At 42.8% G+C, this 17,165-nt stretch overlaps 1 protein-coding gene across 3 annotated transcripts in view; it reads left to right on the forward strand.

Moving 5' to 3' along the window:
• The window catches only part of TEX10 (testis expressed 10), a 107,630-nt gene that overhangs the window by 17,527 nt on the left and 72,938 nt on the right, over positions 1–17,165 (forward strand). For all 3 annotated transcript variants that reach the window (XM_070727778.1, XM_070727779.1, XM_070727780.1), the window contains exons 5-6: positions 10,835–10,947; positions 15,670–15,905. In XM_070727778.1, the coding sequence (XP_070583879.1) occupies positions 10,835–10,947; positions 15,670–15,905 (349 nt within the window). The remainder of the gene's footprint in view (positions 1–10,834; positions 10,948–15,669; positions 15,906–17,165) is intronic.

A 17,165-nucleotide genomic window follows, 5' to 3' on the forward strand; every position in this document is an offset into this window, starting at 1 on the left:
ATAATAATTGAAGAGAAAGATGATTTCCTTTTTGGTATTGAATGAAAACTAAAATTTTCTTTCCTGAAAAGTAGAAAAGACTCCATAACCTATATGGGTGGTACGATGTAATATTTGTTTAAAATATTTCAGTTATAAATACTTCTCATTTTTCTTATACTACTTGCCTTGTACTCAATAGAAAACAATTTTAACAATTATTAGTCTGAAGATAGTATCAAAATATAGGTGGTATTTTTTTGAACAAATTCAGCCTCTAATTGAAGCAGCTTTTTCTTGTAAATTATTATTATTATTATTATTATTATTATTATTATTATTATTATTATTATTATTATTATTAATTGGATTTGTATGCCGCCCCTCTCCGCAGACTCGGGGCGGCATACAATTTCTTAGATTGTCTGAAAATTTGATACTAATCTGATCAGAAGGTGTTTTTCTACCTCAAAATAGGCAGATTTTATGTAGGAAGCATGATTAGGTTATGGACTGAACCTAAGAAAAATGAATTACCGTATATACTCGAGTATAAGCCGACCCCAGTATAAGCCAAGGCTCCATTTTTTGGCACAAAAACTGGGAAAACTTATTGACCTGAGTATAAGCCGAGGTTAGAAAATGCAGTGGTTACTGGTAACTTATAAAAATGGAAACCAATAAAATTACATTAAATAAGACATCAGTAGATTAAATGTTTTAGAATATTTATTTTAAAGAGGGTAAACAATATTTATTTCAAAGTGGGTAAATAAAAGCAATCTGATATTTACAATAAATTAAATAAAATTAAATAAATTAAAAAGTAAAAAAAGTAGTTCAATCAGCAACCAAGCTAAAACCTATGAGTCAAAATCCCTCAAAACAGTATTTTAGAGACTTAATTTTTCTCTCTATAATCCAATGATAAAGTAGAAAGAAGAACAAAACAATATTTTTTCAAATTCAAATTGCACAATAATTTCACAAAATTCTTTTTCCAATCTAAGAATAAAAGATTTTCAGAGACATAAAAATTGCATAACATTCTACCAAACTACCCCAAGCCATGCAGCCAAGTTAATTACTGAGTAAATTTATGTACAGGATTGCATATTAAATCAACTCTTTATTCTGAGTTAAGCCTTACAGATTTCAATAGGACTTACTTACAGGCAACTGCACAGATGGACTGCAGTTTTAAGCATATCTATCAGCAAGTTCCCAAAAAACTGAGACTTATTCTGAGGTAAATCCACACAGAAATAACAATAGATTTAAATCCAAGAGGTAAATATTAATATTATTTTAACACTAAAACTTAATGCTAAGTGAGTACAGAAATGCTAAACATCTTAAGTATTCATGAATCTCTATGGGGTAGAAGAAAGCAGCATAATGTATCTTATTTTTACAATCTACTGGCAGGCTAAAATTAGTACGATTGTATATTGCTTGTACCATAACAAATCTACAGAATGAATCCAACAAAGCCCTTAAAAAGTACTCAATTCCTTTTTCTTTTTCTTCTACCCTTCTTCCTTCTCTCTCTCTCTCTCTCTCTCTCTGTCTCGCTCTCTGTGTCTCTTGAGAGAGAGGGGGGAGGGAGGGGGGAACTTTATCAAAGTTCTATAGAAAGGAGACTTTGAAAAAAAGCAGAGAGAGAACTTACCTCAAAATCTAATCAGAGAATTAGTGCAGTAATTGTACAAGCTGGAAACTTTGCTGGACCCGGGGAAGGGAAGGCAGCTGCAAGATGCCGACAGGAGCTCCAAGAGGGAAGTAAAAGGGGGCTCCGAGTGACGCGGCTGTGGGAAGGGTAGGGCAAAGTTGCCAGCCAACTGCTCCGACGGCGTGCGAGAGAGGAACAGACGATGCGAAGCTGGTGAGGTCAGGGGGGGGGGACTCATGAAGCAGGAATCCCCTCCCCCCTGACTTCCCATCGTCTGTTCCTCTCTCGCAAGCCGTCGGAGCAGTTGGCTGGCAACTTTGCTGGACCGGAGAAGGGAAGGTAGCTGCAAGGCGCCGACAGGAGCTCCAAGCAGGAAGTAAAAGGGGGCTCCGAGTGACGCAGCAAAGTTGCCAGCCAACTGCTCCGACGGCGTGCGAGAGAGGAACAGACGATGGGAAGTCGGGGGGGGGGATTCCTGCTTCATGAGTCCCCCCCCGACCTCACCAGCTTTGCATCGTCTGTTCCTCTCTCGCACGCCGTCAGAGCAGTTGGCTGGCAACTTTGCTGGACCCGGAGAAGGGAAGGCAGCTGCAAGGCGCCGACAGGAGCTCCAAGCAGGAAGTAAAAGGGGGCTCTGAGTGACGCAGCAAAGTTGCCAGCCAATTGCTCCGACGGCGTGCGAGAGAGGAACAGACGATGCGAAGCTGGTGAGGTCGGGGGGGGGGACTCATGAAGCAGGAATCCCCTCCCCCCTGACTTCCCATCATCTGTTCCTCTCTCGCACGCCGTCGGAGCAGTTGGCTGGCAACTTTGCTGCGTCACTCAGAGCCCCGTTTTACTTCTCTCTTGGAGCTCCTGTTGGCGCCTTGCAGCTACCTTCCCTTCTCTGGTCTAGCAAAGTTGCCAGCCAACTGCTCCGACGGCGTGCGAGAGAGGAACAGACGATGGGAAGTCAGGGGGGGGATTCCTGCTTCATGAGTCAGTCCCCCCCACCTCACCAGCTTCGCATCTTCTGTTCCTCTCTCGCACGCCGTCGGAGCAGTTGGCTGGCAACTTTGCTGGACCCGGAGAAGGGAAGGTAGCTGCAAGGCGCCGACAGGAGCTCCAAGCAGGAAGTAAAAGGGGGCTTCGAGTGACGCGGCTGTGGGAAGGGTAAGGCAGTTGCCTTACCTTCTCTGGGTCCAGCAAAGTTGCCAGCCAACTGCTCCGACGGCGTGCGAGAGGGGAAAAGACGATGGGAAGTGGGGGGGGGGAATTCCTGCTTCATGAGTCCCCCCCCCCTGACCTCACCAGCTTCCCATCGTCTTTTCCACTCTTGCAGTTGGCTGGCATCTTTGCTAGAGCAGGGGAGAGGAGGCAACTGCCACACTCTTGCCACAGCCGCTTCGGTTCACCACACTTTGCCGTTTCCCACACTCGCCCAAGCCAGCAATATCTGCCGGGCTCCGGCGGTGCGCCTTCTTGTGGTCACCCGGCGCCCTCTTGTGGTGACCCGAGTATAAGCCGAGGTCGGGTTTTTCAGCCCATTTTTGGGGCTGAAAAACTCGGCTTATACTCGAGTATATACGGTACTTAGAATTACAATTATTATTACTAAAAGTTATGAATGCCTTTTGTATTTTTACCAAAGTGGTGCAAGGAATAATTACAGATGTGATCAGGAAACAAGTTCAATGAGCATTATAGTCAGACATGTTCCAGGGACATTTCAAAATTCAAAATCCAGGGAATACGGGTACTAGGAGAGCAAGAGTTGGGTTATATACATGCTGCATGTTTAGAAATAATGTTGTAACAAGGCCCAAGTCCAAGAATGATTAATCCTCCAAAGAAATCTCCATTTTCCAATGTGCTGCTAAGGAGAGTCCAATATGAGTCTTATTTCAGTCTTAGTGGTAGGGACTGAGTTTAAATTTAAATATTTAATTAGGTAACGCCCCCTAGCTGCCCAAAGGGTTCAGGTTTTTTAAACTGAGTCGTAGAGTAGGGACATTAGTACATTATGAATTTTTATCTGATTTTTCCTTTGATTTTAACTCATGTTGGACTCTCCTTCGGGGAATAATTTATTCAGGTAGAGTTACATGTCACAAGGCTGGTTAGCTGGTACGCTGGCAAGAACCGCCTTTTAGAATGAAGAACAAGGGTCCCTATCTTACGTGGATATCACCCAAGGCAAAATCATTGATACCTTTCGCATTGTAGCCTCTCTCTTCTAAAGGCAGAGCTTGCTGAAGATAATTCATGAGCGTTCAGACCCCTATCCTCCATGGACTCCGTCTGTCATTCATATGCCTTTCCCCTTAACAGCTGTGAAGGTCCATTCCCCCCGCCGCACTCAAAGGGAAAAAGTATAGATTAATCTAACAGCTCAGAGGTTTTTTCACTGATCAGCGTCTAGGTCACTTCATCGGAGGCTGACAGAGCTTGTTTTTGGCGCACATTTTTGCTGGCTGCCATATTGCCACCCACCCTTGTACTGGGCCGCCATTTTGAATTGATGATGTCAGCAGTTATTAGCTGCTTCTCGCACGGAGTTTGGGAGTGCATGCGTAGAGTTCCGTTGGCCTCAGAAGCCCTCCAGAGACTATAAAATTACCATTTTTTCTTCCTTTTCCATTTTAAAGGGTGCGAATGCTGAGCGTTTTTTTCGTGAGGCACCCCAACCTCTAGATACCATAGTTTCTCTTCCCAGCTCTTCTCCATGCTGTGAGTTGCTACCGATTGTTTAATTCCCTTCCTCATTGCCTTTGTACTGCAGTGTTATCCATCAGTATGTCTGATAATAAGGAGCAGCAGGAATTGTTTGAGGAGACTAATGTAGTCCCTGCCACCTCAAAGGCAAAGGAAAAAACCGTATCCTCTAAAACAAAGTCCAAGTCTTCTCAATCCTCAGTTTCTTTGAAGGAGGCTAAGAAGAGAATAAAATTCCTGGAAAAACTGATGGAGAAAACCCCAAAACAGGCTTGGGCTTCACCTTTTCCACAAATGCAGCCACCTTGGATTCTCCCTCCTCAGCTTATGGTGCCATTGCAGACTGTGGCCACTTCACCTGCCTTTCCCATTACAGATCCTTCTAGCTCAGGGACAGACAAAGATTAGTTCAGAACTAGTCTCACAGCCGATGCCTTCAGTACTCTTGCCTGATATGGGACAGGATAATGGCACCCCTCCTGTCCAGTCTTCCCCTCAGGTGACTCAGAAGCTTGCTCCATCAGCTTCTTTCACCCCAACTGCGACAGGTTTGTGCTCGGGGGTAGATGCCTGGCATCAACTGTCTCCCACAGTACAAGACGTGATTGCCAATAGGTATTCTCAAGGTATCACCATTGCTATACAGCAGCGTGATCCAGCTACACCAGTCAGAGCCCAGCCTCAAGATGTGTGGTCCACTTCCAGTGCTCATTATGCATATCAAGACCTCCTGGTGGCACAGCCTTTTTCACGGGATGAGGGCAGCGGACCTGAAGAAGACTTTTCTGAGGATGAGGAGTCTTTTGCAGACCACCCCACATTCACTGGCCTATTCAAACCATTCCTGTTCAAGACTCTAAAGCAAAGGTGACTGCCAGGTTGGGGGCAACTACCAAGCCTTCCGAACCTTTGATAGGAATTGACCCGACTGTGGGTCTCTTCACTGAACCCAAAAAGGGTTTTAATTAACATTAAATGCCCTTGGGAGTACCCAACAATGGCTCCGGGCCTGCATTGAACGGAAGTTCTACGGTTTTGGTCCAGAAATTGAAGGCTACTGCAATTTCCATAAATTGACCAGCCTGTGGCTAGCCTCGTCTCTAACGCATTGGGTCTGGCGGACATGGATGAAGGGCTGAAACCTGATGATTGTAAGATGGAAAACCTTATTCAAAAATCACATCACTCAACCGTGTGGGCTCTGCGGGCTGCTTATGTTGCATCTTTCTTTAAGTATACTTCTCTCATTTGGTTAAGGGAAATGCAATCAAGGTTGGGCCCTGAGGATGCCAGGCTCCACCAAGATTTAACCAAGCTATTGGCCATGGCAGAGTTTTTGGCGGATGCGACACTGAACTCAGCGAAGTTCGCATCTCGCTCTATGACGACCATGATGTCTTCCCGCTGCCTGCTGTGGCTTAGAAATTGGTAAGCAGCTTCACCACTTTGTTTCCTCAGTCCCAGAGGTCATACGGCCAGGGAGCCTACCGGCAGGACAGACTTCCCTTTACTGACAGAAACGTGGGGTGCTACCATTAATATACACAATCAGACATTCCTTTTGGGGTCAGCCCCCCAAGAACCCTCGCAAATCCAAGTGACTCTAACGATGATATTCGCATCGGGGGGTAAATTACAACACTTCACCACACGGTGGAAATTGACCACCACCGATACCTGGGCATTAAATATTGTTCATTTTGGTCTTTGTCTAGAATTCCTTTCTACACCTCCCAATCGTTTCTTCATGTGTCGCACTGCCTTAAACGCTGCAGAACAGGCCTTGCTTCTCCAAGAGGTTTATCACCTATTGCAAATAGCAGCCATCGAACCTGTTGCCCTGGGCCAGGAACATCTGGGGTTTTACTCAGTCATCTTCCTGGTGCCCAAGTCCTCAGGGGGCCACCGTTTAATACTGAATCTCAAACAACTGAACATTTACATAAAATACAGGTTTAAGATGCAGTCTCTCAAGTCCATCCTAGCCTACATCTGACAGCACAACCACTTGACCTCCATAGATCTGCAACAGGCATACCTACATGTGCGCATCCATCCATACCACAGGAAATACCTACCCTTTTATCTGTGTGTGAGAGTCATTTTCAATATCTAGCAATGCCTTTTGGACTCCCCTCTGCAGCTAGGGCATTCACGAAGCTATTGGATGTGGTAATGGCGGAATTAAGGCTCCAGTCCATCAGGCTACAAGCTTACCTGGACAATATCACCATCCTTTCCAAGTCCCCCAAACAAGTGCAGATAGACCTCCTCCATACTATCCTGTCACTGCAATCTCACGGCTTCTCGGTAAATTTTCCAAAGAGCCATTTACAGTACTGCCTAAAACGTCATTCCTATACCTGGGCATGGCATTGACAGTTGCCTGTTTTTCCTATCACCAGATCATCAGTCTTCTCTGCTAGAGATGGTGTGAATTGCACAATGCAACCGCCTTATCCTACTTGCCCTGTTGTCTCTGCTACAAGGGATGTTCGTGTCATGCATAGATGTGGTTCCCTGGGTGAGGCTCCACACTCGCCAGCGACAGTGGTTCCTGATTTCATACCAAAAAGCAAGAACCAGTCATAGCAACAGGCTGGTTCAATTGCCACCCAAGGTTCGTCACTCTCTCCTGTAGTGGACTACAGAAGCAATACAATGGGGCTCTTGCTTCAAGGAACAGATGTACATCACAGCAACTACTGATGCAAGCCTGTTGGGCTGGGGAGCACACATGACCCACCAGATAGCCCAAGACAGCTGGACAGCAGACGAACTGGCCAACAACAGCATCAATTTCTTAGAATTAAGGGTGGCCCTTTGTCAGTTCCTCTCTCAGGTCTTGAGCTGACTGGTTCTCATTCTGACTGACAATTTGGCTATCCATGCCGACATCAACCATCAGGGTGGCATGAAATCACATCATCTCATGCTGGAGGCAGAGTTGCTTGTTTCTTGGGCGGAACAACATCTCCAGTCCCTGAGGCCAGGGCACATTGCAGATTGGCTGAGCTGTTCCACGCTGGATCTGGCAGAATGGCGATTGGACCCCAACATCTTCCGCAATATTTGCCACTGCTTTGGACCTCTTTGCCACCCAACACAACACGCAGCTCGCCCGTTTCTTCTCATACTTCCAGTCCCTGGGAGTGGAAGGCATCAATATTCTGCACACCCCTTGGCCGAGGGGTCTGCTTTATGCCTTCCCTCCAACCCTGCTCATCCCGAAAGTGGTGAACAATCTCCTGATTGAACGGACAGAACTACCCTTGGTGGCACCACATTGACTGCGTCACCCGTAGTTCTCCGACCTTCAAGATCTGTCCATCTCCAGACCATGGCGCATACCGGACAACCAGATATCCCTCAGCCAGGGATCAGTTTTCATCCCGAATCCTCATTAGTGGCAACTCACCGTCTGGCACTTGAAGGGTAGCAATTGAGTTCTCTTTCCTTACCGGACAATTTGATCGCCACGATATAGGCTGCTCACTATTCTTCAGCTACCAGGATCTACAGTGCAATGTGGACAGCTTGCTATGCTTTCTGCATTTCCAAGAACCTGGATCTGCTGCATGAATCATTAGAACAGATCCTGTCCTTTCTCCAGGCAGGTTTTGACAAAGGGTTAGCTCCCAACACCTTTCATCACCTCGTGGCCGCCTTGTCTATGATCGTTTGCCTGGACAACTTGATGTCCCTGTATCATCACCCTTGCATTCGAGACTTTCTCCATAGCACTATGAACCTGAGACCGCAGGTGTTGCATCCCTATCCTACTTGTGATCTACCATCACTATCCTGAATCACTATTGTACTTGGGATCTACTTGTGCTACAAGCGCTAACTGGCCTTCCGTTTGAACCACTGAGGTCAGTTTCACTTCGATTTCTGACATTGAAGACTCCCTTTCTCGTTGTGATCACCTCGGCCAGAAGGGTATCAGAGTTGTCAGCCTTTTCTATCCGTCAGAACCTCTGTTTGTTCCATACAGACAGAGTGGTGTTGCGACTTGACCCAGCCTTTTTCCATCAACACCTTTTTCCATCGGTCACAGGAGATCGTGCTTCCTGATCTCTGTGCTTGGGCATCTCATCCCCTTGAACATTATTGACACAAACTGGATGTCCTTAAGCTCTATATTCGTAGAACTCAATCATTTAGGAAATCCGAAGCCTTGTTTGTCTCCTTCCTCCCATCTACTCAAGAACAAAAGTTCTCATTGCAGACCATTGGATGATGGATTTGATCGTGTATTGCAGAGGTTTACCTGTCCCGGTCGTGACAAGTTCCAGAAGATATCACGGCTCACTCCACTCAGAGTGCTGCAACCTCGCCCGTGTGGGCTACACAAGCCTCTGTGGAGGACATTTGCCGTGCAGCCACATGGGCATCTCCCACAACCTTTATCAAACATTATCATTTGGACTTGTTTGCCTCCACAGAGGCAGCCTTCAGCAGGCGTGTTCTTCAGCACATTTGCGCTCCTTCTGCTCCCCTGGTCCTGCCTTCTCGGGCTCTCTGGTACACTCCTCCCAAAAATTCACAGGTACAAATTTCAGACACACACACGTTTGAAAATTCAAAACAATGTTCTTTATAATGAAAATTCACTTAAACTAAGCCCTCTTTTGGTATAGCAAAGAGCACTGGTCTCCAAACAAACTGGTAATTTGTACAAGTCCCTTATCAGTTCTGTGATACTTAGCTTGCAGCTGTGAGGCAATTCACAGTCCTTCTTTCACAAAGTGAAACACACTTTGCTCTGGTTTAGTTTCAAAGCGGGGGGGAAATCAGCACACAAAAGGTCAAAGTCAGTAAAGCAGTCATGAAACACAACGATCAGATAATCCTCCACAATGGCCAAATCCACAGGCTGCTATTTATAGCAGCCTCACTAATTACCACAGCCCCACCCAACCACAGGTGGCCTCATTTTCTTTGATAATAATCTCTCAGTTGTTGTTGCCTATGCATCGCTCTCCGCATGCGAGGCTGTATCATTAACTCTTGTTCTGAATCCAAGGAGGAGCTAGATAATTGATCTCCTTCTGAGCTGTCTGCCCCACTCTCCTCCTCTCGGTCACTCATGTCTTCTTGGTCAGAGGAGCCTTCATCAGCAGATTCCACCGAGGGCAAAACAGGCCTGCAGCATGTGGATGTCTCCCCCCACATCCACAGTCATTGGGGCAGGAGCTGGGCCAGAGCTAACCACAACAATATCCCATGTTGGATTCTCCTTAGCAGCGCATTGGAGAAGAGCCGCTGTACTTATCTGACCATTCTTCTTGATGCACTGCGTGGAAAGTCCAAACCCACCTGACCTTGTCCTGGCCCAGGGTCACAGTTCTTGTTCTTGTTCTGTGGTTATTGTTAATAGTTTACTTGTTGAATTTGTCTAAGCCTTCATTTAAAATTGAACTCTTTGGGCAGCTAGGGAGCGTAACCTAATTAAATATTGAAATTTAAACTCAGTCCCTACCTATAAGACTGAAGTAAGATCCATATTGAATTCTCCACGCAGGGCATCGTGAAGACCGTTCAGGTAAGTAAAACGGCTCTTTTCAAAAGATATTACTTCTAGGTCAGTGATGGTGAATCTTTTCAGCACCACCCACAAGAGCCCAAACCGGAATGTGTGCACATGTGCACATGCTGGAGCACTGGAAACCCAAAGACCAGCTGGCTGTCATGCGCATGCCTGTTTTTTTGGCCGTTCTGGGGGCTGTTTTCAGGCCATTTTCTGGCGCTCTGGCACCTGCAAAGACCAGCTGGCTCGTGTGCATGTGTGTGCCAGAAACTAGAAGAGCAGTTGGCGATAACAGGCATGCCCACAGAGAGTCCTCTGGCATGTGTGCCATAGGTTCACCATCACAATTTAAGGTAAATAGGGGCAGACAATAAAGACTTTAGATTGAATTTCAGCATAGCTTTCTGTGGCCTCACTGTGTAGTACAAGTACAGTACTTATTACAAATAGTAAAGGCTTTGCAGGATCCAATCTGGATCGGTCACTTGGACCAGAGGTTTAGTCTTCGAGCTTTTGCATTCATGCTGAAGTCCATCCTCAAGGAACTTCTCTTTCACCAAAATTCCTCAAGGAACTTGTCTCTCATCATACATTCTGATGATGGGCTTCAGCATGAGGCCAAAAGCTGGGAAAAGTAAACTTATGGGTCGAATGACTAACACAATTCAGACCCTGCAGCATTATTCTGGAACAGTATATCTACTTTCATTCGTGTAAGAGCTTTTCTTTTGTAAAGTGTTTCTCCTAAGCTTTATAATGTTTGGCAGAATTTTAAATGTCTTTTTTTTCAGTTTGTTAAAAAAAATAGTAAATAGTAATTTTTGTTATACCAAGACTGTTTAATTTGTTGGAATAGTTTATGAAAATGTTGTGTTTTTCATAAAACTTTAATTGGGATTGCTTAGATAGAATATCTACCATAGCTTATCTCTTGATATGTAGTATTTCTTCAATAGGAAATATGGCTTCGAGCAAATTACCTGAACGATTTCAAGCATCATTTTATGTATTATTTTCCTTACTCTTTCCAAGAAACAATGAAACAGCGAAAGAAAGATCATTTGAAAAGGTATGAATGAGACTGTTACAAAGCAAGGAGAGTGAGATACGTTGTAGGTTCTAAGAGTCCATAATCATAGGGGTTTGTGTTTAAAACAGGTTTTGGACTTTAAAACAGGTTTAAGACCCAGGAGGAGATCTTCTTCTGTGAATTGGCCATGGCCAAGCTTGTAGGCCAATTGCCCCATTGCCTGGGGCAAGCAACTAGCATGTCGGCTGAGGAGAAAATTTAGCGTTGAATGGCCAGGTACAGAACTCTGGAGGTGAAATAGACATGGCCAAGGGTAGGAGGAAAAAAGTCCCATTCCAGTTTAAAACATAACAGTGGAAATGGCTGTGGAGATGACTTGATGCTGAGAAAGTTGATTTTTGTATCATATAGCTCTTCATCACTTATTCTTATAGTAAGAAATAGATTCTGGATGTGCATAGACAATAGATACTCTGGAGATTAATGCATGATGTTTGTAAGTTCATTCCCAATCAATAGAGCTAAGCAGGTTGCTCCTTTTTTACTTTGGGCATTGTGGTACTCTATATTCCTACCTCTATATGAAAATGCTTAGGAGGTCCTCTAGCAAGAAGAATTGATGTTGCACCAAAATGCAAATAATTATTTGCAGTAGTTTTGGCCTTCATCACAAATACTGGATGGTCCCAGATGTCGGGTCAAGAGTTTTTGAAAACTACTTGCTCAATAAAATGTAGGGAATGTCCAGTTCTAGAGGCAAAAATTAAATTGCAGACCCTCTTGAGGTAGAAAATTGATTGTTACAGTTACAATTACCTCCCCCCCCCATCATATTTTAGGCATTTGCATGCTAGTTAGGTGGACTGCTCTCTCAATTACAGCGTATCCACTAGACGTTAACACAAAGTTTCTTTAGAAATGCCTCAGTCTAAAGACATAAAATGTAATTATCTAGGATGAATACCCAACATAGATTCCATTTAATAGGAGTGCTATTAATTAGACAGACTATTATTGTTCTTCCTGAGATCTCTGCATTCTAAAGACACTGTTGGTAATGAGTGTCCAGGAATCTAGGGCAATTAACTACATAGATTTTTCCATAGAAAAGTTACAATTTTTGTAGAGAAGTTACAGTTCAGAGTTGCTGTGGTAGCAACCATTTATCTTTGTGGTTTTGAATATATTACTTTTGTCTAGGAATTATTTGTGAGATTTGTATCTAAATATCAAAATTAGGGGTATGATGATTAATGAGGATGAATGTTAATCTGTAAAAATGAGTAAAGATTTACAAAGGTTGAGGAGATGAGTGAAGACTTACACTCAGTTTTACAGATTAAATGAAAATATCCCTATAGACAATGAAAATCTGATTCAGTAATGTCAGCATATATTATTCCTTTTCAACAAAAATAATATTCGTTTGTGCAAACTGAAGTATTAATTTTGCCATAAGTTTATATACCGAAGAAAAGCAATTATTGCATGTTAGGAAGAGAAAACTTATACATGCCATAATGGAGGTTATTCTCTTAAACAACAATCTTTAAGAGAATAATATTTAAGAGATAGAATCATTCTTTATATTTGTTCTACAGTAATTAGTTACAATTACAAGATAAAATAATTCTTTTACTTTCTGGAGATCACCTGCAATAATGCTGAGTTCTATGATCTCTTGAACTGAAAAGCTTGGGAAGCACACCATCTTTGTCTTTATTCAGAACACTGTAACCTCTTCCATTTGAAAAGAGATTGCAATCAGCTTTCATTATGAGACAGCAATAATTATTTTGATCCAAAGTATTTCCTTTGAGAACAAATATTCCTTTCTCTTTTAATTAAATTGGTGTTAGCCTCCATTCATTAGCAACCTAAACTAAGCAATTGTCATTTTTAATGGGAATTAGAATTGATGGAATTACTAATCAGTATTTAAGTAACATCTATAAAATCAATGCCGAAAATTTATGCTGAGAAAAATTAGGTGAGATTTGGAAAACAGTTTAGCCTTGGAAGTTGTATAGCTAGCCCTAAATTATAATCACTGTTCAAAAATATACCTGTGTGTCTAATTCAGCCCAGCTGACATAATTTGCAGTCCCTGGAACATCATTTTTAGGGAAAATTGATGGGAAAACTTTAATGGGCATTTCTTTCTACAATACCTTTCATGTACAAGTTATATGCTAATATTAGTCTGAGAATGAGAAGCAAATGATATTTAATTGGAAAATAGCTTTTCTTAATATACGGGGGGGGGGAGTATTTAGTCAGATACCAATTGTGCAAGTTCTCCCACTTAAAAAGATGAGAGAGGCCTGTAATTGACATCATAAGTAGACCTCAACTATGAGAGACAACATGAGAAAACATATCCAGAAAATCACATTGTCTGATTTTTAATTAATTTATTTGCGAATTATGGTGGAAAATATATCCTTTGTTGGCAATAACAGAGGTCAGATGCTTTCTGTAAGCCCTCACAAGATTGGCACACACTGTTGCTGGTATGTTGGCCCATTCCTCCATGCAGATCTCCTCAAGAGCAGTGATGGTTTGGGGCTGTCACTGGGCAACAGGGACTTTCAACTCCTTCCAAAGGTTTTCTATCAGATTGAGATCTGGAAACGGCCTAGGCCACTCCAGGACCTTGAAATGCTTCTTATAAAGCCACTCCTTTATTGCCCTGGCAGTGTGTTTGAGATCATTGTCACGCTGAAAGACCCAGTCACGTTTCATCTTCAGTGCCCTTGCTGATGGAAGGAGATTTGCACTCAAAATCTCAAGATACGTGGTCCCATTTATTCTTTCATGTACATGGATCAGTTGTCCTGGTCCCTTTGCAGAGAAACAGCCCCAAAGCATGATGTTGCCACCCCCTTGCTTCACAGTAGGTATGGTGTTCTTTGGGTGCAACTCAGCATTCTTTCTCCTCCAAACACAATGAGTTGTGTTTCTGTCAAACAGTTCTACTTTGGTTTCATCTGATCATTGGAAAGACCTTTGGAAGGAGTTGAAAGTCCGTGTTGCCCATTCTCCCAATACTCTCCTGGATTATCCAAATGCTGTCTAGCAAACTTCAGATGGGCCCAGACATGTACTGGCTTAAGCAGGGGGACACGTCTGGCACTGCAGGATCAGAGTCCCTGGCGGCGTAGTGTGTTACTGATGGTAGCCTTTGTTACGTTAGTCCCAGCTCTCTGCAGGTCATTCACTAGGTTCCCCCTGTGGTTCTGGGATTTTTGCTCACCATTCTTGTGTTCATTTTGACTCCACGGGATGAGATCTTGCGTGGTGCCCCAGATCGAGGGAGATTATCAATGGTCTTGTATGTCTTCCATCTTCTATTTATTGCTCCCACAGTTGATTTCTTCATACCAAGTTGCTTGCCTATTGCAGATTCAGTCTTCCCACCCTGGTACAGGACTACAATTTTGTTTCTGGTGTCCTTCGAACGCTCTTTGGTCTACACTATAGTGGAGTTTGGGATGTGACTGTTTGAGGTTGTGGACAGGAGACGTCCTTCCTGGAGTCCACATTTCGGTCAGCTCCGCACATGGAATTCCCTATTGGGATTCCCCACCTCCGTTTGAGCCTCCCGACTGGCTGACAGCTCCGCGGCTCTTCTGCAAAGGTGACAGCCAGGCGGCGGCGCTTCTCGGCAGCCACCCGAATGCCGAACCTGAACTTTTGCCGAACCTCTGGGTTAGGCTTTCGGGAGAACACTGAGAAGCCCCCTGGCTGTTTCGAAAGGTGACAGCCAGACAGCGGCGCTTCTCAGCAGCCTCCTGAACACGAACTTTTGCCGAACCTCCGGGTTTGGTGTTAGGGAGAACGCCGAGAAGCGCCCCCTGGCTTTTTCAAAAGTTGACACCAGGTGGTGGTGCTTATCGGCTGAACCCGAATGCCAAACCCGGGTTCGGTGTTCGCGGCGGCGGGTTCGTAAGGCGAAAAAAGTTCGTAAGAAGAGGCACAAAAATCCCGAACCCCGGGTTCGTATCTCGAAAAGTTCGTAAGACGGGTTCGTATCACGAGGTACTACTGTATTTTCAGCATAATTTGCAAATAAATTTGTTAAAAATCAGACAATGTGATTTTCTGGATGTGTTTTCTCATGTTGTGTCTCAGTTGAGGTCTACCTATGATGTCAATTACAGGCTTCTTTTATCTTTTTAAGTGGGAGAACTTGCACAATTGGTGTCTGTCTAAATACTTTCCATTCCCATTGTATATCACTTCACTCAAGGTCTTTTCTGAACCGGGGAAAAGTTCTGTGCATTCATTTTCAGATTCAGTAGACATAACTGGATCTTTATTTAATTGCAAAGGGTAAAACTACATTTTGTCAACTATGAAAAAAATCTTTACGTATTTTTGCTTCAAGTATGATTTCTTCCAAAATCATAGTTTTATGGATTCAAAATTTATTCTGTTAGTCAAGATTTTTTTTCTGGCTGGGTCTGTCTTGGTTATTGTTCAAATTATCTCTAGGATCTTTCCATTTATTGAAACTGAGATAGTTTTTAAAATAGTTTTAATAAAACAATTTGGTCCTTTGCTGAAGTGGTTTAGAGCAGAGAACCTACTGATGCACTTTTTCCATGACAGAAAACATTTTTATTGTAGGACTAATGAAAAAAAAATCTTAAAGAAAGCTGTAAAAGTTACACTTTATTTAAATTTTATTTATATATTATATATTTATTTATGTATTATATATTAAAATTATATATTTTGTGTGTGTCTTTCTTTTAGCAACAAGTATATGATATCTTCAAACAATATTGATCATCTTTTTGTGAATTTAACTTTATGTGAAATCATGGTCTCGCTAACAAATACTTCAACACTGCCTGTGGATGCCCATTGGTTAGACTTGATTAGAAAGTTTGTGATGGAAACTCTTCAGGATGGTTGTAAATTAAACAGTAAGCAGCTGAACAAATTGCTCAGAGTGACTTGGAGACTTTTAGAAATCCAGCTGAACAAAGGTAAGATGATATGAATATATGCTGCACTGTAGTCATCCAAACTATGTTGAGAAATTTCACTAGCTTGTTTATTCTAGAAACTCAAGAGGCATTTCTAAAGCAAAGATTGAGCAAATCTATTTCAAATACAGCCCTTTACTTTGATCCTTTACTTTGCTGGGATTAGGAAAGCCCCAAAAGACTGTTGTTGAAAATCCAAAGATAAGATCATTTGTCATTGTTAAATATGAGGGTCGCCCAGTAATGCACCACATTTTTTTTCTCCAACAAATATTTATTGAACACAATGAAACTTACACACAGGAAAGAATGATGTTTCTTCTGCACTCCCTATTTTCCCACTTAATCTCCATCCCATTCTATGGCAAGGCACAAGGGCGTTTATGCCCTGTCGGTACCACTCCTTGTTCTGGCCACAAAGCCATTTCTGCACTGTGCACTAATGGTCTCACCCTCTATGCCCAGTGACTAAATGTACTTCTGTCGACTGCAGATTCTCCATAAACTGTACACAGATGTTTTTTGTGAATGTTCCCAACAATTTCTTTCTCCACAGTGAGAAATTCAGTGATGACACGCTGCTTGTAATGAACATCACTTACAGACACCAGTTCGAAACACTGCTGCAGCTACGCTGTCTTTCTGAAGAAACACAAAATTCTCCAAACCATGGCACATTTCAGACAACTCGATTTCTCTCAGTCAAGAGTCAGTCCTACACCCAGAGCCCCAATGGTGGCACCTCACCATTTGGCACTTGAAACTGGCAAAAAATTTAAAACATCTTAGATCAGATTACTTCCCAGACTATTCAAATTAAACCAGAATTATTCCTCCTTGGAATTGTTAGGCAAAAGATTAAAAAAGAAGGCTGCTATATCATTCTACATATCTTAATTGCAGTAAGAATTTTATATGCACAATTTTGGAAGCAACACAAAAGCCCAATCTTAAACCTCTTAATTAAAATCATGGAATGTGCAGAACTATCAAAATTGACAATGGAGATACAAAATAGGGAGGAAACTGACTTTTACAAGGCCTGGGAGAAATGGTACCATTAGCTAGGAAAAAAATAAATATTATTTAAAAAGAAGACTTCAACAACCATCTCATGTACATGCAACACACCATGAAATGAAAACAACCTTTTCACATAACTCAAAAGACATTGATCGATGCAACCTTTAGACATACAACAATCACTATGAACAAAACCCTGGAATATTGACTGCATAGACAAAAACTTGCTCGTCAGAT

The sequence above is a fragment of the Erythrolamprus reginae genome, chromosome Z (genome assembly GCF_031021105.1).
Source record: "Erythrolamprus reginae isolate rEryReg1 chromosome Z, rEryReg1.hap1, whole genome shotgun sequence".
Classification (NCBI taxonomy): domain Eukaryota; kingdom Metazoa; phylum Chordata; class Lepidosauria; order Squamata; family Dipsadidae; genus Erythrolamprus; species Erythrolamprus reginae.